General features: G+C 41.4%; 1 protein-coding gene across 6 annotated transcripts in view; it reads right to left on the bottom strand.

Annotated features, from left to right (window-relative positions):
* Positions 1–22924, bottom strand: part of SORCS1 (sortilin related VPS10 domain containing receptor 1) — a 508497-nt gene that overhangs the window by 309045 nt on the left and 176528 nt on the right. For all 6 annotated transcript variants that reach the window (XM_077877715.1, XM_077877711.1, XM_077877717.1 and 3 more), the window contains exon 2: positions 14203–14270. In XM_077877715.1, the coding sequence (XP_077733841.1) occupies positions 14203–14270 (68 nt within the window). The remainder of the gene's footprint in view (positions 1–14202; positions 14271–22924) is intronic.

Raw genomic sequence — 22924 nt, 5'->3', positions numbered from 1 at the left:
GAGGAGACACTCAAGTCCATGACAGGAGACTAGATTTGGTGAGTGAAATCTGAAAGCACGTTTCTCTTAGCCCTGGTGCAACTTTCAAAGGCTTGAAAATAATGTCTTCAGCCAGAAGAAAAGAATAAAGTACAAAAATACTGTTGATAGAGGGAACTTACATTTAATGAGCCCTACCATGCATCTGGAGCTTCAAAAACATTGTTCCTCATAGCAAACTAACATGAGATATACTTGGAGGGAATAAGGTTTTCATGGATATTGGGAAGCTGGAAGCAGAGCAATTGTTCAGGGATTTAATGAACCCCAATTTCTTCCATAGATCAGATGTGGCCAGGATGATGATAGATTTGCCATTAGCCCTGGAGGAAAATGAAAACTTAAAAGGAAGCATCAAATGCAAAGACTGTTGTTGAATATAATGTAAGCCTCAACTCAAAAAGCATCTTGGAAAATCAGAATACTGGACTTCTCAGATATGGTAGCAGACTATCTTACCCAGGCAAAATCACTAACAGTTCTTGGTGATCACTCTATTTTTCATAAACCTCTGCCCTTGGTTAAATACAATAAAAAACTCAATCTAATTTTAAATTAGCATATGTGTGTTCCCTGAGAGGAATGAGGACCCAAGAGGGTAGTTACACATCTTAAGTCTATCTCCTCCACGAGGATAAAGAATCCGTAAGAAAGGAAGGGCAGCATTATTTCCAGTGGCTACAGAAACTGTTGGTGACAGAAAGTGTCAAATCAATGAAGAAGGCTAGCCCACAAACTAGAGGCAAGAGGAACCAAAATCCACAATCTAAATCTGCTCTAGCCTCTGAGGCCTATTTCAGGGCTTATCACACCCCACATCCATCAGTTTGATGTCTGCCACTATAAACTAGATTGGATTCTGTACCTTGACCTTTGCCCAACTACGGTGGGTCTCTGGAATAAGAGAAATTGCTCTAAGTTTCAGTCTGAATATACTCTGCAGAGCTATCTGGAAAAGATGAAGAACACAGATGAATTAGTGCTCAAGAACAAAGGTGGCAAACTGATGTACTGCGCTGGCTTGCCAAGCTAAGCTAACCAGGACTATAATGGAGGCAGCATTCTTAGCTGTTCCATGCTGACTGGAGTCCAGACAGTAACAGACTTCAGTCACCCCCTTCCCCAATCCCAAATGCTTCTTGGTGATTGGAGGGGCAATTGTATCACGTTGGTTTTAAACAATGAATAAGTAAGCAGAGCCCTTTTGAGTAAGGGTGTTTTAGTTCTGTAGATACTCTGAAGCTGACCTAAATTTAAAAAAAAAAATATATATATATAGTAGATATAGGCAGAGCCCATAGAATCATATGTCATCTCCGCATCAAGAGCATCAGCTTCTTTGCAGAGCTGGGGAAATTAGAGGCCAGACCTCTATCAAGAATGCAGCAGTAACTAGAATCACCTGATGTCAGCAAAACTCTGATCGCTATAGGCTGGGACCCACTGTCACCCTGTAAAAGTATAGTGTCCATGGTATAACATTCATTTAAGTTTTGAAGAGACAGGTTGTTGGGATTACTTTCTGCAACCCAATAAGAGGAAATGTCCCATGCAATATAGAACGAAGAGGGTGGTTTAAATTTGATACTCCTTTGAGCTCAGAAGTGATAGATTCCCAACTGAGAGCAGGCAATAATAAATCAAGAATGGGTGATCTAGGAAGATGGGAAATTGAGAGAACAAATTTCATAATAAATCTAATCAAGTTCTAAGGATTTTCAGATGGAAAAATCTTGCCCCACCAAGGAAAGGAATTTATGCAACTTATTTATAGGCATGGCTAATCCAAGTCCCCAATTATTTCCAAGCATATGGAATAATGCATAATGCAGCAAGTATAAATTTCCCAATTAATGTGGTATAGAGTTGGGATGGAGAAAACAGACTTTTGTCAAGTCCTTTTACTTCTTTCAAACTCAAAGTGTTAAAGCTAAGTTCACACTGGCCTGATTCAATGTTCTTATTTGAAAGGGGCGAAGAAGCAGGACACTCAAAGATAAATTCTTTTCAAAAAGCTCTTTTAAGTCCTGGTCCCCAGAAATGCTGGCAGAAATAAATATACATTTTTTTAAAAGAAAAAAAAAAAAGTCCTGTGCCTTTCATGAATTGATTGCATCTCCTGCTTCTGCAAGCTAAGAAGTCATAATCCTCTGCAATCACAGATTGTTTGAAGCCAATAAACCAAAGGTGATGACCTTGCTAATACATCCCAGCAGGAGGAAGAAATAAAGCCGTGCTGAGGAATAACTCTTCATTCGGCACACCATTTCCCTTTGGAAAGAGGAGCATGGAGCCGAAAGTGCCCCAGCTTGATTTATGGATGAACAGTATTTCAGAAACCTCACCTGAACCAAGAAAAAATGTTTTCTAAAGTTCACCAATAATGCTGCGTTCATTCCTCTTGTCCTATGACATGCAGGGCAAGCCCCTGCTCCTGGATACCAGCTTTGTTGACATGTACAACGCCCCTGGTCTCTGCTCACAGGGAGCCTGCTCTATCATGATTGCCCCATGTCCTTCTACCTAGAGTTAATTCTCTGGTGACAGCACAGCATGCAGCACTCAGGATCAGGAATTCAAACAGGCCTAACACATATTTGTTTTGAAACAACTCATGCTAACAGAAGGAAATGCAACCAGGAGACATGAATGGGAATAATTTATCTTCCTTTTACTATCATACCAACTCCTGACACTCATGGAAGCATTGCTATAGACATGTGGCATAACAGTATCAATCTACATGCTGAAATCAAATTAATATTTGTCACCTCCTTCATGTGCAACGTCAATAAATTATGGCAAGAACAGACATTTGAGTTCAATGACCGAGGGTAGTTAACCTCTGATTATCTGTGATATACAGTATGGGACAAGCTTTACACCAATTAATTAAGCCCACAGGTGACAGCATTTTTTAAAAATCTTCTTTCCCCAAAATATTTGTCCTGGTGCCCCTTTTAATGAAACACATACTATAGGCAAAGAATTGTGCTTGGCACTGGGGATATAAAAGAGAATAAGATGACAGGCAACCTTCCAAATATTCCCAGTAAGAGGAATAAATATATAGAAAGTACTTAGAATTCAAAGTAATGTGTTCAAGAAGGAAAAACATGTATGACAGTTAAGAGTTGGCACAGGAGCAGTAATTTATTCTCTGTATGAAAGGGAGTGGTCAGGGAAGGGGTCACAGGGAAGAGAGAGTCCCTATGGGGTTCAAAGCCTGGGCCCTAGACCCAGAATGCCTGGATTCATCTCTTCTCTTCATACCTTTCTCATTCATACCCTTATGACTCTGTGTACAAGCTTTCTCATCTATAAAATGGGTATAATCATACCAACTTATAGCATTATTGGAAGAATTAACTTAGTCGATATGTATAAAACACTCTTACAGAAGTTCTTGGCACATGGTAAATAGCCAGTTTAAAGGGCTATCATTATTATATATTAGATAAATTGAATATAGAAAAAAGTATTTCAAGCAAAAACAACCATAGATATATAAAATCCAATGTTTTTGCTTATTTTGCATTATTTGCTGAGTGTTTAGTAGGTGATACACATTTAACATAATTGTCACCATAATCCTATAAGATAAATACTATTACAACTCCTTTATTTTCTGAGGAGGAAGTGGAGCAGAGAGATTAAGAGACCTCCCCACCACCTCAGAGATAGTAAGTGGACAGAGCCTGGATTCATGCTTAGGCATTTCAATGTCCAAGCCCAAGCGCTGACCTGTTTATGGACCAGGCTTCCAAGAGCACTCATTGTCTGGAAGAACCTACATACTTGTAGATCACCATGGTTAGACCATATAATGATCATCCTTTATTGAGAATCCTAGTAAATGAAGTGATCAAACTCAAGGAATATGGTTATCCAAAGAGATGGGAGAAGCCAAATACAACATCAATTTAGAATCCAGAAAATTAAAGTCCCAAAGCTAGACTTTTAAATATAAAAGGAACAAATCATTGGGAAGGGTTCCGGAGCAAATTATGGGAAGGAAGAAAAAAGTGAACAAAAGAAACTCAACATCATTTCAATATGACATCTTAACTGGTGTCTGTCTCTGTCTCTTTTTCTCTCTCTCAACAAAGTTCTGACAGTGTCCACCAGATGTGGTTAGTACACAAGCCTTAGGTCTTAACAGTAAAAGCTGCCTGGAGAAATATCTACCATAACCAGATCAGAGGAGGCTGCTTAGTATTGCCCAAAGATGTGGAGGTAAGTTGCCACTCACAAATACCTAGGAATATGGGGGACCTGACAAGCAGATCCAGCTGTTCCAAACACACGCAGAAAAATAGCAGCTCCTTCTCCTACAGCGCTGAGTGGATTTCTCAACAATACCTTTAATAAAAGGCTTTTCTGATAAACTCCTCCCGCTCTACTTCCTTTTCACAAAGTCCCCTGGGGGCTAGATATGTACTAAGTTTAATAACATAAAAAGTCACACTCCTCTGGATATTATTTCTTAAGTATTCTGTAAGCTTTTAACACTCTTGGATTGGGGGTCCCGCTGTTCCACTCTGTCCTCCTCCCAGCCCCCAGCTTCATCTACCTCTGTAACCTCCTCAGCTCCCTCACCCTGTTGTCTTTCTTCAGCATCTCTCAGGAACTACATAACCAACTGCCTTCTTGAGTATTACACAGGGTTCACTGCAGAGAAAGCACAGCCTATAGCCACAGTGGGGATCTAAGCACGCCCAGCATTGCACCTGCAGGCCCCTGAGCCATCCTGCCTCATGCCTCCTCAGTACCTCTTCCAAATTCTCGGTCTTCTTCTCAAGTCTGTTTCTCACTCGCCATAAATCCAAATGTCAGGAACCAGGAGTTAACCTGGTCTCCCAGGAAAACTGATCTATGTGTGTCCCACTCTGGCCTCCTTGCTTAGTAAAAGAAATGCTCCCCCTGCGCTCACCCCTCAGCCCATCCTGATCTACCATGGCTAGATAATCCCCCTTATAAGCTCCCAACACATATCTTTTCTGCCACTCAACCTTTTACCAATTTGATTCATTCTGAGATTTTTTTTTTTTTTTTACATTTTCAACATCTTTCCACTGATTTATTCTCCCATAAAACATAGCCAGGGGTGCCCTCTCTCTAAGAAAGGAAGATATTTCTTTAGTCTATGACCTCCATTATGGAAAATTATGTTTCTTCCTTTATTTCTCTTCACAGCTTCTTCCTTGGAAGAGTTGTTTCCATAACCTTTTCTCATTCACCAGTTATAGGTGCTCAGTAGACATCAATAGAACAGGTGTATGCAGTACGTGACCTCATCATCTACTATCTATCCAAGACAACAGCTGGAAAGTCATTGTAGAAATGTCTCTTCCTCTCACCTTCTCACTCATCCAACTGGTCCTGTTCATTTTCATTTTATAAGATTTCTTAGAATCACCACCCCCACAACATCCCATACTCTTATTTCTTCATGCCTTCTGCCAAAAGACAGGTCCTTTTCGTGTCTTACTTTACTGACTACTAGCCTCATTGGTCACCAGTCTTGCTCTTTCCAACTGAATCCTTAATATGATACTATGATAATTTTTTTTCCTAAAAGTCACATTTCATCGAGTCTTTCCCTTGCTTTAAACTTTCAATGATGCATTACTTCCTCTGGGATAAATGTTAGAATACCTAGCACAGATGAATTTGAAATGACCCATTTCTATTTTTCCAATATCATCTCCAACTACTCCATCCATACACAGACTATACTGTGATCTTGTGTAGTCTACTTAAGATGCCTTGTCACCAGCATGTAAAGATGCCTGGGATATGGTACACACTCAAAAAATAAATAATTAGCCTCTTTTACTAGCCCGATTACTTATTCATCGAGAGTCAGATCAGGTACCCTTTCTGAAGTTTTCCCTTCCCCAGCCCAGAGTATGCGGTGCCGCTATTATGGTCCTTGACACATTAATCTCTAATTTATTTATCTGTCTCGTCCACCAGACTGAGTTGCTTACGGGTGACAATCAGATCTCATTCATATCTGGATTCACACTATTTAGCAGGATTCCAGGTTTGTACTTATTTATACATTCAGTTAATTCGACAAATCTCTCTTAAATGGCAGTTTGCCAGGCACTTTCCTGAGCACTTGAGATAAAACAGAATGTGGAAAAGATAAAGTCTCTGCCCTCAGGGAGCTTATATTCTGGCAATGGGCATTAGACAATAGACAAGTAATAAAATCATTACAGGGCACTACATGTACTGAAAGAAATACACAAAGATGTGTGGTAGACAAAAACAAGGGCCTTCTTTTAAATAAGATGGATATAAATAGCTTATTAGAAATAAGGTGGTATTTAGGCTGAGATCTGAAATAGGAGTTGTGTTGCCTGAGTGAGACTATAGGTTGCTACATATGATAATTAAACTGTGCATCTTCTGAACTTATTTGTGTCCAGAATAGAGTTCTGTACTCAAACACTGGACTAAAATGAGAATTAACATTCTAAGTACTTCCTGTGTCTATAACTAGCTTTGATATTGGAATGTTAGTTGCTCTGCTTTCTCTAGTAAAAATTTCTTGTTTCCTGGGCTCATAATGAGAAAGTTACAGGAACATCGGGGCAATGATTGCTTTTCAGTGTATCCAATCCATTACTTGCTAAAAAGAGAAATAAAGGACTCAGTACATACAGAACCAACCATTGAGACAAATGAAGAGTGCAGAGGTCCAGCCCGAGGCCCGACCCTCACAGAGATCTCAGGGAGGTCTAGAGTCTATAGGCAGAATGTAGCCTGATCCTTGCAGAAACGGCCTCCATGTGGGTATTCCAGAAGATTTTGTCAGAATTGAGGAGGCCAACAAGCATTTATGGTCCTTCATGGACATAACCAGGTTTCCAAAGTTGAATCTGGGCTTTTCCCACTTGGCACTGGCTGTTCTTACTCCTTGATCGAGTGTGATGGCATTTCACAAGATCATGCACCACATTATTCAAAACAGTATCTCCCATGTGGATGACATGAAGTTAACTATTTAGGATATAAACAAGCATAAGACACAGACCCAGTTTTCAGAAACCCTAAACCATTTCTTAATATACTCCTTCTAAGCAAAAAAACATTTAATGATATTTAATATGTGCCAATTTCTATTTTAGGTGTCAAGCAAACAAAAATAACTAAGACATGGTCACAGTCTTTGAGTTTCCAGGCCAGTATGGAAATAGATGAATGTTGATAAGAGCTCGTGCATAACTTGTGTGCTGCATTGACCACACTTCTATAATCACCCGCTGAGTGCTTGCCCTTCACTAGATTTGCAGTCTTTGTAGGGAAGAAACAATTTCTTACTTGGACTTTTTTTCCCCAGTGTCTGCCTAGAACAGTGCCTGGCACAGAATAGGGGGCTAGTCAATGTTTTTTAAACTGAACCAAATCAATATTTATCTGATAACCATCCTAAGACAAAGACATATAATGAGCTGCAGGATTAATGAGGAAGGAACAATTTACCTTTGCCTGGGGCGGGGGGCGGGGGCAAGTGGCAACAGGAGTTCTACAGAGCCACAGAGCAATAAACATGAAAAAATGTTCAACAACACTAGTGGTCACAGAAATTCCCAGTAAACCACATGAAGATCAACACAGCATTTTCACTGAAAAGCCTAGCAAAATTTTCAAGTGAATAAAATTAAAATCTTAAATTCAATTTTTAAATAGAAAATCTCCAATGCTGGTGAAATCACTGGGAAATATATAATCTATTACTGCTTGTAGGTGTGTGAATTGTTCCAATTTTTTAAAAAAAAGTCATCTCAGGTATCTATTACCATTGCATATGCATACGTTTTTGATACCACAGTATCACTGTTAGGACTCTAGAGTATGTTATAGCAAGAAAATTACCACCATGTAAGGACATGATTACAAATATGTTTATTGAAGTGCTACATGTAATAGCAAATATAGTGGACATGAGCTAAAGATCCATTGGGTAATGGGGAGGCAGTGTGGCACAGGCATTACTAGGATCCTTCCAGGGTCCATGTCCCAGCTGCACGATGCTGGGCACATTACTTAACTTTCCAAGCCTCACTACTCTCATCCATAAACTTGGGATACTAATAGTACCTGGTTTATAGTGTTGATAGGAGGGTAAAAAGCACTGAGAACATTTCCTGGCACACACCAAGCACTACTTAAGTTAGGATGCATACAACATCCATACAATCTGATTCTTATAAACCTGACTTTGTCTTCTTAATATATTCAACTGGACAGACATCCATGACTCATTGTTAAGTGAAACAGGTTATCGGAGTTCTGTAAATAATTTCTCCTAGTTTCTTAAATGAACAAAAAACTGATCCTGACATACATATATATATATATATATATATATATATATATATATATATATATATCTGTTGACCTTTTTGAGTTGGGACATGATAATATGGACAGAAGCACCGAAAACTCTTTAGCATCACTGACCTCAAGAAAGCTAAATCTGTGTGGGAAGAGACTATTAACGTTCTTATTTGTCCCCACATTGTTTGGCTCATTATAATAAGCATATATTACATTTTTTTCTGATTTTTAAAAAAATACCAAGAAGGTTTAATACAATAGTCTCATAACTCCAGGAGCGACAAGCAACTCCATGCGACACAAATATGGGGAAGGGAGTGAGACTTAGAAAGCTGAAAAGAGGGATCCCTGGGTGGCGCAGCGGTTTGGCGCCTGCCTTTGGCCCAGGGCGCGATCCTGGAGACCCGGGATCGAATCCCACATCGGGCTCCCGGTGCATGGAGCCTGCTTCTCCCTCTGCCTATGTCTCTGCCTCTCTCTCTCTCTCTCTCTCTCTCTGTGTGTGTGTGTGTGACTATCATAAATTAAAAAAAAAAAAAAAAAAAAAAAGAAAGCTGAAAAGAATCCAGACTCCAGAATCCCAAGCACATCCTGATCCTGCTGGGGAGCTTGGCTCTCTCCTTGGGGCCCCTGGAAAGGCGCTAAACATTTGCATGCACAGGGATGAGTAACATCATCAGAGCTGTGTGACATGAAGAGTCCCTCTGTGGGGAAATTATCATACTCTAGCTTGATTCTTTTTCTTTTTTTTAGAGTGGGTATCCCTGTTTATATCTTTAGTTTTGTAGGTGACTGAATGCTAAATTTTGTAGCAATGCATCCTTCAAAGCAGGGACTAACAACCTGTCCCAAGTTGCTCTTTGCTATTCCCCTGGATGAGGAGGGGGAAGGCAAGAGGGGACCAGCCAAGGTGTATCCACCACAGGGCTGGCACGGTCACAGACTTCAGGTCAGCTTCCATCAGCCTGAACCCCAGGAGGCTCTCCAGGGAGCACTGTCTGCTGCCAACCCCACACAGACACTGCCTCTAGGCACTCACTCTAAGAACATTCTCTCCACAGAGACTCCACGGGAAAGCCTCTCTTGATAATTGCTATGTGTCACACCCAAGAGGAAATAAAGCTGCTCCTGTGACAAGGAGACAAGGCTGGGTCCCAGAGTGGAATCAAACAGAAAGCCTAACCATTCTCACTACCTTACACATGCTCCTTGTCCCCAAAAAGCAGGTACTACTGTTTGAAAAGCTCGTAATTTGGAGATGTGCTCAGACACTTGCTTGTGTTTCACCTCAATCTGAAATGGTATGCTGGGTCTGAAGAGAAGAAAGCCCTATCAGCCAAGCTCTCTGAGGACGAGGCACTTCAGGCTGCCTGTCCCTTTAAGAGTATCCTTTCTGTTCCTTCCAGAATTGCCTAGGGCTTTCTCACCAGCTAAGCCTCCCTCAGCAAAGTGCTGATTACCCCAGAACTAGAGGGGAAAAAAAATGAATATATTTCTTCTCAGAGATACTGTATCTAGATTTTGACATTTTATTTATCTCAACCTTTAAGCTTATCTTGCTCCAATATGGTAAAACCACCAGCAATCCCAACCCTCAAAGCTTAATCCACCGTATAGTGGAGAAGATTCTCGGAGCTGTAGTTAATTGTTCTGTGTCAGACCATTCCCCTTTCCTCTCAGTTTGAGTTCCTGAGTGAACACCACACAAAACAAAACAAAATCAACAACTTGCTCCAAGATTAAAGGTATAATCAATGACAAGACCATCTGGGAGCAAAAGCTCATTAATTTAGTGCAGCAGCATCTCACCCTGTCATCCAAGGCTTGTTGATCCAGCAAGGTGTAAAGCCCTAGGACATCACTGCAAGGTCAGCTGCCTCTTGGCCTGGTTCCTATCCCGACACTCTGAGGCATTTGCCACTTGACCCCGTCTCACTGTTCAGTGGGAAAAACTTGGAAAGAATAAGGACTCATTTAAAAAGTGTTTGCATCTATTTGTTGGACAAGAAGCCATTTCTCTGTTACCCAGTATTTTTCTGGGATAGTAAGAAGCTGCTCAGAATGTCACAGTGCTTTGAAAACTCTATTTATTTTGTATACTTATGATTAAAGTTTTGTTTGCTTAGGGACGCCTGGGTGGTTCAGTGGTTGAGCATCTGCCTTCAGCTCAGGTCATGATTCCAGAGTCCAGGGATCAAGAGTCTCTCATCAGGCTCCCCGCATGCAGCCTGCTTCTCCCTCTGCCTATCTCTCCGCCCCTCTTTCTGTGTCTCTCTGAATAAATAAATGAAAATCTTTAAAAAAATGTCTTAAAACTTTTTGTTTGCTTATTTGCTCAGGTCCAAAAAGAGTCACTGGAAGGCAGATGGGACTCCAGAAGACAGGTAAGTGGTGAAATGGCTGAAGTTTATTAACTAACAGCTCCATAAGTGTGCGGACTATTATTTACTAATTGTATGACCTTGAGCACACCATAAAAATGAAGTAAGAGGATGCATTACTATACGTGCAGCACTTAACTGTGTGCCTGGCACATAGTGACCGCTCAATAAAAGTTAGTTTTTATTAATGTTGTCATCATCATCGTTATCAGCAGAATCATCGCCGTTATCATTAAACCAGAAAGGTGCCGGGTTTAAGGATTTAATGTCTAGTTGAGGAGAGAAAATATACACATGAGCAAAGTAAAGAAGCAACACTTATCTCGCGTCTTTATTACACTTACGGCTGTATGACAGTTTGTCTGTTTATGTAGGATTTATCTTCTTCTGGGATCTAGCAGCTCCAGGTGGCTGCAAAGCTCCTGCTCCCAAACAATTGTAGAAGGCATGTTACATACAAGTACACTTATCTCTCACTTGAACTGTCCACAGGTCTTCGCCCTCTCTAGACAATGAACACTCGAGGGACAGTTAGGGCTTATGCACTCTTGATCTATGTACACCCCACGTTCTCCTCCCTGGACCAGAACAATGTAAGACCTAAAGGAGTTCATCAATACATCTTTGCTGAAGAAATGAGTAAGAAAGAATAGGACATTATAGTATTCACTGGTCTGTTCAAAAACAGATGCTTACCGAACATCTTCTGTGGGCTAAGTCTAGTGCTCTGTGCTGGGGATGTAATGAGAATACCTGAAACCTGGCTGGTCCCCAATTTTTAGCAGGGTTTCTGAGACGAAAATAAGAGCTGACACAGGAGAAAATGAGTCTACCCTTGGCACTAGTTTTCTCGAAGCAGGGCTAACCCAGACCTCTCCCTTTCCTCTTCGTATTAACACCCCCCAAAGAGATCCCCTAAGGACCAAACATGGCATCATGAGCCACCCTAAAATGCAAGCCCTATCAAAGCATTTATGAAGCATTCTGAATATTTCTCTTTCTCCTTCCCTCTTTTCTTTTCTAAATTATATTTTCATTAAGGCATGGGTTCCTCTGTCAAAGCATTAAAATGATAGTTCTAATGATATAAAGCACCCACAGTAGTTATTTGCCACAAATGACACGTGTAACATAGGACATATACAACACTATTGTGGATATATCAAAGAACTAAATACATGTAGGTATATTATATGTGTATACATGCATGTGTGTGTGTGTGTGTGTGTGTGTATGCATATTTATGTGTATATATCCTCCATCGAAATCCATCTGAAGACTGAAGGGTCAGCAGATCATTCCTGCCACACTCTCCTCAACTTAATAGCTGAGGGATGTTGCTCCTTCAGAAGAAAGCCCTGGTATTACTGGAGTGTGATGCTATTTTTAGTTTATTAACTCTCCCCCTTAAGATGAGAAAAGAACATTCTCCCTAGGCTGGGGCACCATCACAGTGCCCCACGAGAGGTACAGGAGCAGTCTAGGGCATGCTGCGCCTCGGTCCCCGGGGCACGCCCTTCCCGCTGCTCAGGCTGAGACTTACGGCTGCTAATAGCCTCTGTCCCATTGAGACAGAATTGCCTATCTTTTAATTTTCTAATATGCCGACTACACTTTATACAGCAGATGCGCTGCGGAATAAAAGCTGGCTTTGACTTTCATGTATGTACATACATTAAAGAAATCTATCAAAAAAGCAGAAGCTTACTCAGAGTCACAGAGAATCTGATGAAGGGGTCCTGAGTTTAAACAGAGCAAGTGTCAAGCCCTTCATGCATTAAAGAATCGCACTTTGTGAGGCTCCTACCAAACTTCCCACACTTTAATTTAGTTACATCATTTCCTTGGGGTAGAAACTCTGCATAATTAACCTTCTGGTAGGGGGAGGAGTTCAATAATCTAAACACCTCCCAACAAGCACAGAACAGGGTTCCATCCTTTTCTTTGTTCTGCTGGGGTTTTCCTAAAGCACATTAACAATTTATTTGGGGCTTCTTATACACAGTGGGAAGCCTAATGGAGAAGTGCCATCAGGTTAAAACAAAATTTAAAGCACAATCCTTTTGCAGGGTAGATTCCTTTAGGGTGTGGAGTCCATGACCCTCCTCTGGGTGACAAGTGCATGGCCCTAGGGGGACATGGCCTTGTAACCAAATTGCTACTATTTTGCAACCAAATTGCAACCAAATTGCTCTTATCTAAAGCCAGTGCAGTTACTCCTCCACCCCCACCCCTACCACCAGTCACTGTTCTCTGTAGCAGGGATATACCTCTGACACAAAGGGCAGACTGGGGTCTTTCTCTCTAGACATTAGCCTGAGGGCCCACAGCTAATCACTCCCGGTCATATTAACTGACAGGTGAGGAAGATCCCCTGATCTCATGAGGAGGACAGCAGCTGGCTTGTGTCTGCCCAGACACTACTCCTAGCTTCTCTGTTATTAGTATAACCTCTCCCACTTAGTCTGAACACACAAGTGTAGGGTGATTGATCAGAAACAATATTCAACATATTTAAACCACTGCTATTACCAGGGCACTGACCGATCAGACTCCGGACTGGATACCAACTCAGTGATCACTGAATATTACCCGTTGGGTCATCTCCATCCTCTCCCTGGCTCAGGGATTGTCACAAGATCCTGGCCTCATCAACCAAGCCCCTTCTGTGCTTGAGGTTGGTTTGGGTGTGGACACATGATGTAGGGTGGCAAAGATCCCATCAGGATGAGACCAATAAAGCAGATGCTCAGAAATAGAAACAACGGAACATATAGTTCCCTAGAACAAAAGGAGAGAATAGCTGCCTGGATTTCTGAGGACCTTCCTGTCCCTAGTTTCAGCCCAACTGCACATTTGTGCTGGTGTTCAATGAGTTAGCCTGATCCTAAAGGATCTATAGCATTCATCTGAGAAAGAATTTATTGCACAGCCTAAATGTGTGAGGTAATACAGTGTGAATCCCAAAGACAAGGGCATGTATGCAAGTGTGTTTGTACACCTGTGTGCCAGTGAGCTGAGGGCCAGGAAGGGAAGCCGTGGAAAAGCTACAGGGGTAGGGTGCTTGGGCACCACAAACCCAGAGGTGGTGTAGATACCCTTTCTGCAAAGGCACCTTCATTCTTTTGCTTCTGCTCCAATAAGCTCACAGATCAGTGAGAACTGCAGGTACCAAAATGCATAAAGTCAACTTGAACAGTTTAGCAAAAAGACCTGTGACCCAAACAAGGAGTCTATAAGAGAAGTAAGGATCTGGCCTGCCTGGAGATAAACCCCAACCCATGACTAAGGGGAATGGCAAACAGATGAGGTGATGACAACACAGACCCAAAAATCTTTGCCTCCAGGAAAAAGGGAGTGTGGACCAGCAGTCATGGGTGTCATGTTTAAGTAACATAGGGATCGTTAGCTCACTTTATCTACATACCTCCAAAGCGAGCTCTCAGTGATGCTCCCCAGGTTATAGTCATAGAGCTTTGTCAAAATGAGAATCACCTGAAGGCAAAAGAAGAAATCATGGTTAGTCTCAAACAATTACAATCTCATAGAACTGAAATGGCCCAAGGGAGGACTTAGGACTCCTCTAATGGGTGCTTAACGTAACTGAATGAATTGTTAGGGCATCACTTACACTGACTGAAGACGGGTTTGCTAGTGCCTTCCTCTGCACACTCAGGCCTGATCCTCTCCCCAACTTTCTCCCTCTGTCCTCCAGGAAGAGTTACCTGCCTATCCAGGCATTCCTAACCCTGGCGGGCTTAAGGCTTTTGGCAAAGGCTAGCAGAGCTATCAAATATGCACCCTGTAAAGGAACCCCTGAGCAGATGGTCAGGAGAGAGGAAGGTCAGTGATGTAGGTCCCAGCCCTAGTAGCTGTGACACACTGGGCAGGTTGCTTACCTTCTGTGAACCTCAATATCCCCACCTATTAAGAGGGCGGGGGCAGTAAATGCTATCACCCAGAAAGGCTTGCTGTAAGAAGTTAAAATAGGTAATAAATGCTCTTTGCATGGGGTTCTTACATGTCAGTCCCTTCCCTTTCTTCTCCTTTGTAGGCTTTATCAGTTTCTTTTGATTCTCCAATTTCTGGGAAGGCCACTGGATGGAATCCAGAGGCTTCCAGGAGGGCCCAGCAAGAACATTTCAATAGGAACATATTTATGTTTTACGGGTTCCTGAAGCTTACCATTTGGGGAACCCTCTGTAAGGAACAGAATATAAACACACCAATTCAAATGTTTAAGACAGGTCCCAGGACACTGACATTTCAGCTTCATTAGCTTCACAGCAAATCCTTTTCTGATTTGACCCCACTGCTATTCTCAACATCACTCAGAGGAACTCCAACTATGTAGTTCCTTCTCTCAGCATTCAACACTCCTTGAACATTTATTGGGAACCCAGGATTTCGCCTGATGCCCGAGGAGAACATAACTACAGATGAGGCCTGGTAGTCTATGATCCAGTTAGGACAGGACAAGCTCATCAAAGAAAATCTAGGCTGACGGACAGCTGATCTAGCTCTCTTCAGTCCCGCGGACACTCATGCCCACCATGGCAGCTTGAAAAGGCTGCTTCCTCCAGCAATTGCAGTGATGACCAGGGTCCCCGTTCCCTGGAGTGCATGAGCACCAGGACACTTGGGAAGATTCCACAGAGGAGTATGTTCCTACCCAGTGAGTTCTCATCCCTCACTCACTCTTCTTATGTAAAGACAAGAACTTAATGGGTCTGCTCTGTTTTCCGTTGAGATTTCTACTTCTCTCCTGCCTCACATAACCGAGGACATTTGGCCCAGTCTTGCTGTTTCCAACTCAGCAGAAAAATGTTGACATCGACTTCCAGGATTTTCCCTGAAGGCCAAGGGATCAGTTCTAGTCACAGTGAGCACAGAACATTGTAACCTTGAATTCCAAGGCAGCAAGCTGCCAAGGAGTACGGAGCCCTTCCAAGTTCCACTCTGCTAGCACAGGGCTAGATTTACTGAAGGCACAAGCATCAATGAGCCGATTCCAAACACTTCTGTCACAGCAAGCAAACTGGAACTGTACAACCTCAGGTTTGTCCCAAGTTCAAAGGAATTAAGAACTAAGGTAACCCAAAGACAGGCAGAGATCTGAGGACCTGTGTTCTGAGGCCACCCCTTCTCCTGAAACACCGTGCAGGCCTTCCTCAAGGACCTGTTCAAAACTTGCTTCTTTAGCAAAATGTGAGCATGTGTGAGGTACTGGGCACCCTACAGGTGCATCAGATGGTGCACCTGTGGTGGGCGCATATGCTTAACAGGTCTGCGTGCCAATTAAGTCACTCTAAGTGCTAAATTTCAATCACTGCCGTCCCAGGATCGCTGATCAGTGACAGCGGGGTGGCTGTTTGTTGGAAGACACAAAGTGACGTTGCCACTCTACCTTGGTATGATTTTGCCAAATAGACCTATAAATCCCCCACCAAGAAAATGGGGGTGTGGGCAGAAAGCATTTCTCGGTAGTAGCTCTCTTGATACAATACAGCAGTAAACTCAATAATGAAGTTCAGCTGGGCATAGGCGGCATCTCCCATCCATCTGATGAGGGAATTCAGAAGAGCCCAGGAGAAGGAACCCTTTAACCCAATAGGTAATGGTCTGGAGCCCGTCGCGTGTGCGTACACACACACACACACACACACACACACATTGTTTAAGCAATTTTCAGGCAGGTGGGCAGGGAGGTAAAAATCCACTCCCTGACTCTTCTCCAGGGGCTAGTAAAACGAAAATGCCACTGATACACTCAGGCAGTTTATCAATACTGCACCAGAAGAGGTGTCCTTTCTGGCATTCCAAAGTATATCTGCTTGAATCAATCTCATCTTCTGTTTTCAGAATGAAAGCAAGAAAGAAGGGAGGACCACTAACCTTTAGTTATGTCTCCAATCGATTCCTTGCAATCTCTCTCCCCTTCTTTTTTTCCCTTCACTGTCTATGTGCATTATTTACCCCCACTCCGGGATAGTGATGCCTCATCGTATTAGAGCTGGTTTGTTGTCGTCTCTTGGCTTTTCTGTCCTGGTTAATTAGCAATACTATATAATAGAATTAGTACCTGTTAAAGGCCCATGACCCAAACTACCAGTATCAGATGAGAAAAAGGGGAGAATGCAATTGCCTCCCTATTCAGGTCCCATTGTCTACTATTTTTGTGCATTTTTAAAATTTAAAATGTAAGTGAAACTTTTTCATCAAGTGAAATGTTATATGTACTTAAAATACATAAATAGTAATTTATTTTTATTCTTTCAGTAAATAATTTCCCTGTATAGATTTAATTCTATGAGCCCAACTGCATAGAATTTAATTATAAATCCAATCAATGAGAGCAAGGCTGTTTTGATGCATACACACACAAAATGGAATACTCATCAGCATCTTGTTTCTTTCTATGCCTCATTTTCATTACATAGTACCAAAATATCCCTGATTCCAAACAGTAACTGATGACCACTCGGTAATAGCTTTTTTACATTCCCTTTTAGATCTTAGGTACTTTCTTTAAATTGCTGTAATCCAAATATCAATGGCTTAACCTCTACCTACACTGTGCCAGGACCTCAGCACCATTATTTCTGAGACTTTCCGCATGGTGTGTCTGAAGATTCCTCAACCAGTCTGGGAGCCACTGTCACCACATGCCATGTGTCCTCTTCTTTTGCTGTGGCTCCTTCCTGACATATCCACAGCTTACCAAAACTACTGGGGGGAATGTCACTTTGTCCATATGTGTAAAGAACATGTTGAGGCTAACCCACCAAGTTGTTATTTTCAAATCATCCATTCCTTAGATGGCAAGAGTGTGCCAGAAACAGTGCCAGGGTCTGTGCAGGGATGAATGAGGTTCTTCAGGGACGTTATCACGGGCTTCCTCCCTAGGACTGAGCTAAATTTACACTATCTGAATTCACAAAACTATTACCCTTTTTCCCAGAGTCTTCCAAAGCTCCTACTGAATAATTCCACCAACTCCAGTTCACCCACCCCTCTATACGTAGGTGCTAAGAAGCCATCACATTAGAAAAATGTGGTATATATACATGTGCACAATGGGATGTTATTTAGAAACTAAAAAGAAAACCCTGCCATTTGTGTCAATATGGATGAAGCTGGAGGGCATTTTTCCAGGTGAAATAAGCCAGATAGAAAAAAATATGTACTATCCTGTATCACTTATATGCGGAATATAAAACAAATAAAAACTGATTTCACAGAGACAGAATGTAATGGTGGTTGTTAGGGACTGGGAGGGGATTATGGGGAGATGCAGATCAAAGGATCTGAAGTAAAAACTTTCAGTTATAAGAAGTTCTGAGGCTCTGATATACATCAAGGTGACTATAATAATACAATAGTGTCCACTTGAAAGTTACTGAAAGATATTAAGCATTCTCACCAAAAAAGTAAATAACCCTCCCTCCACCCAAAAAAACAGAAAAACAAAAAACCCAAGAGAGACAGAGAAAACTATGTAAGGTGATGGATGTGTTAATTATCTCGATCTTTACAAGCATTACATGATATCTAGATAGATAGATGGATAGATAATCTCAAAGCACTACATTGTCTACCTTAAATATATAAAATTATATTTGTCATTTACTCCTCAGTAAAGTTGGAGGGCAGGAAGCAAGTATCACAATGGACCCTAGGCAAGGAAAATGTCTTTCCCCTCATCTAACTCCAACTTCCCTCTGCACTGGGTTACCAAACAAAAGCATTCATAGATGTAAACAGACACCAGTATACAAGTGGCTATTAACAGTGCTCTCGGGATCCCTGGGTAGCACAGCGGTTTGGCGCCTGCCTTTGGCCCAGGGCGCGATCCTGAAGACCCAGGATCGAATCCCACGTCGGGCTCCCGGTGCATGGAGCCTGCTTCTCCCTCTGCCTGTGTCTCTGTCTCTCTCTCTCTCTCTCTGTGTGACTATCATAAATAATAAAACAAAAACAACAAAAACAAAAAAAAACAGTGCTCTCTTGCGAAGCAGAAAAAAGCCAGCCAAAAATATTTTGTTGTAGCAAAACACCAGGACAAGCCTTATTTCCAAGTGTGCATTTGATGGTCTTAACATGATAGCAACCTAAGTTTACGTGTGGGCAATCTTCATTATGGCCAGTATTTGTACATATGACACCTTTGAAGGTGCCAGCATGTTTTCCTTAATTAACATAAAAATATAATTCAGAGGGGCATGTGGGTGGCTCAGTGGTTGAGTGTCTGCCTTTGGCTCAGGGTGTGATCCTGGAGTCCCTGGATTGAGTCCCACATCGGGCTCCCTGCTTCTCCCTCTGCCTATGTCTCTGCCTCTCTGTGTCTCTCATGAATAAATAAAACCTTCATATATATATATATATATATATATATATATATATATATATATATGATTTAGAAACCAAATCCTGAACATTTAAGGAACCCCTAAAACCTGATTTGACACAATATATTTTTGAAAACGTGTATTAATTACTGGACCAACATTTATTCCACACTTCCCAAGTAGAAGGACAGGAATTCTCCTTTCCTTTTCATAAGGAAGGAATATAGTATACTGACTTTTCCTTTGCTAACTTAAAAAAATGTATCCCAGAGGAAGGGGGATGGAAGGTTGATGGACATCAATATATCTCCCATCCCACCCCTCACCCACTCCCTGAAGAGGATACACATATTCCCCGCTCCCCGCCCCCTGCCGCCCCCCATGAGTAGTCTCTCCTAATTCTTTAGTAGCAACTTGGTAGAGGGCTACTGAGGATCTTTTTTAAAGGAGAAACTTGTCTAATAATCTTACTATTCTTCTTAAATGATGAATTTAGGTTAGGGTAACTGTGGCAGAACTTGTGGATATTTAGGGAGACCTGAGTTCTACCAGAACCCTTGGCCTGGCCACTGCCCTTCACCTCATCTCATCTTCTCTGAGAAATCTTAGAAAAACAAGACCTGTCCTTTCATTTTTAAATTATTAATGATTTGCCTCCTTTTTTTCTTTGTGTCCTATTGTAGAAGTAGATTCTAATCCCAAGGAAAACAGAAGTGTGGCCTTGGGCTCTTCGACACTGAGCAGTTTGGACTATAAGATCCTAAAGTCTCTTCTATTCCTGAAGGTCTATAGTTCCAAATCCTGAACAATGCAGATGATGACACAGGCCCTAGTCTATAAAACAAGGCATTTTTTTTTCTGTATTTCTCTCAGTTATTATTGATTCAGGGCTGGCCTGGGCAGGTGTTTTTGTCATTGTAATACTGAACTCATCCATACTAACATTCATAAATTCTACCTACCTGGGGTGGGCCACAGTCTAGCTTGAATGAGCCATGGCAAAGCCCCAATGATGATGCCAGTAGGTTGGTTCAGGGGCTAAATTTGGCTACCTCCATCTTTTCTCACCAACTTCCAGCATGCCCTGGTGTTTCCTCATTGCCCTATCTCAAATGACCTCTTCTCTGCTTACTATAGTTGCTTGCAAGAGACCAGTTGTTTAGATATTTTTAAAGATGTGGATAGAAGTGATAAGGCACAAAAAATTATAAGGTCTGACGAGATCTGGAACAATCTTTCAGGGGACTGAAGAATTGGATACAATGTAAGAGGAGTGTTCAATAGCCAGCAATTTTTTTGTTTTGTTTTGAGTTGTTTTCTTTGCACTCCAGTTTTAGGGAAAAGAAGCAAACTTACAACAGTGGTTTTCCTAAAAATATACACACTCCAGATTGTGTCTTTGGCTCAGAAAGCATTTATTCAACTTTCTAACTTAAATAGAAGTTCTCATTCTTTAGAATAGCCATGAATTCTTTAAGATTTTGATCTAATAAAATCTATGAGCATAAAACAATAAATAGAACTTTAATGATATCACTGATCTCCTGAATCCTAGGGGGGTCATGAATCTAAGAATAAGAATCTCCTATAATTCCCAGAAAATGAGAGCTTTCTTCAGAAGAAAGAACATGCAGCTCTAAAATTCTACACATTTAATTCAATAAACATTTATTAAGCCTTCTTAAGAGGCAGGGATTTAAAAAAAAATCTGTGCTGTGAGGACACAAAGGGAGAATAAGACTCGGTACTGGGCCCTGGAAGCTCACAGTCAAGTAGAGAGGCAGCACTGTACACAGATGGTTACACTAAGGGAGACAAAGGTTTAAGTCAGAGAAAAGTGTTTAAATCTCTTAGGGAGCATGAAAGAAAAGTATAATAAGGTAGAGATTCTTACAAAAGAAGACCATCGAGACAAATCCCAGAAGACGTGTGTGATTCTGATGGTGACAAAAAGCCATAGAGCTGGTTTCCTAAGAGAAGGGAACATGAGGATCATAGTGCAGAGGTGTGAAAGCTCACAGAGCAGTCAGAAGAGACAAAGTCTCTGAGTTTAGCTACGGCTTAAAATATGGGTAAGGACACACAGAGTATCAGGATAGAGAAATACATTTGGCTCTAACTGTGGAGGCCTTAATGATAGGATGGTGGCATGCTCTGCCAAAACAAACAAGCAAACAAACAAAGGCTTTGAAATCAGAAGAAGACCAGACTTTGAGGCTTGGTTTAGCCACCTTATCTGTTAGAATGTCTTTGGCAGCAAGAAACAGGTCACTAAAGATAACTCAAGTAATAAGGGACATATTGTCTCATATAACAAAAGGTCCACAGTCTATGCAGTTCCAGGACTAATAGAGCCTAACAACACTATCACGCATCCACATGATGTACATATTTCCTCTCTGAGAGTTTAATACTTAGCTCTGTGCACCCTCATGTTTGCAAGGTGGTCATAGCACTTCTCTGTAGCATGTGCAGACACAGCTACACTCAGCACAAAAAAGAAGGACCCCTAGTGTACATCTGCTTTGTGTTTTTAAATTAGAAAGGAAACTTGCCCCAAAGCCCTTCCAATAAGATCTCTATGGCTTCAATGGCCACTATTCAGGCACATGCCCACATCATGGCTTCAGTGAAAGTTGGAAAAACAAGGAGGGCAGAAGTCTAGAGATGGACTTGCTGTTTTCTATGGTAAGAGATGGGCTCTGCCAGTAAAGAAAAAGTGGGTAGTGGCTGCTGAGCAACAACTTGTAGTATCTGCCACTGTCTGACCGCAAGTCACTTAAATACTGAAAAGACTTATTAAAAATAAACATAGAAAAGGAGACAATGTTATCTCTCTCCTTAGTCTTTTAGAAATGCGAAAAGCAAACAATAGAAAGTTGAAAAACTCTGTGAAATGTTAAAGTACTCTGTAAATATAAGTAGTTGCTATTACTAATAACATTTAGCATTTACTGGAGGCCTACTCTGTGAGCCAGGCAAATTTCATTATTAAGGGTATTTCAAGTAATTATCTCTCTCTCTCTCTCTCTCTTTCTAATGAGGAAATTGAGGCACACAGAGGCTAAGTAATTGAAATTATTCAGCTGGCAAGAGGTGGACAAGTTTAACTCACATTTTATATAGACTCTTAACTCACTGCACTGTGCTTCATTATCCCCAAGATATGTTGTCCCAATTGAGTATTTCTGCTACTAAAGGCCAGTCAGAACTAGTGAAGGATCCTTACTTTCCATCCAATTCAAAAGTACTGTAGACCTGTTATCCATCAGACATGGTACTGGTCACAGACTCCTCCTTTACTCTGCCTTCTTTCAGACATTCCTTGAAAATGTCTTCCTTATAGGAGATAAACTTGAGTTTTAATTTTTTTTTTTAGTTTTAATTTTTTATTGACCTTAGGTCAATGGCATTTTCACTTGTCATTTTTAATTCATTTAAAAAAAACTTTTGAACCTTGGTGAAATCCATCATTAGGGGATGATCCTTCTATTTTTTTAAGATTTATTTATTGATTGATTTATTTATTGATTGATTCATGACAGACAGAGAGAGAGAGGCAGTATGTCTCTGGCAGAGGGAGAAGCAGGCTCCTGGAAGGAGAAGGAGCCTCATCTGTAACTTGATCCCAACCCCGGATTCCAGGATCACACCCTGAGCCAAAGGCAGATGCTCAACCACTGAACCACACAGGCCTCTGGATCCTTCCATTTCAATCACAGAAGTAGGTGGCTTACAGATCAGAGACAATGAATGCATGCACATCGAACTGCAGATTTCAACAGAATAGCATATAGAATC

The sequence above is a fragment of the Canis aureus genome, chromosome 29, assembly GCF_053574225.1.
Source record: "Canis aureus isolate CA01 chromosome 29, VMU_Caureus_v.1.0, whole genome shotgun sequence".
NCBI lineage: Eukaryota > Metazoa > Chordata > Mammalia > Carnivora > Canidae > Canis > Canis aureus.
Note: the sequence above shows the minus strand (reverse complement) of the source record. Positions and strands in the feature narration are given on the sequence as shown.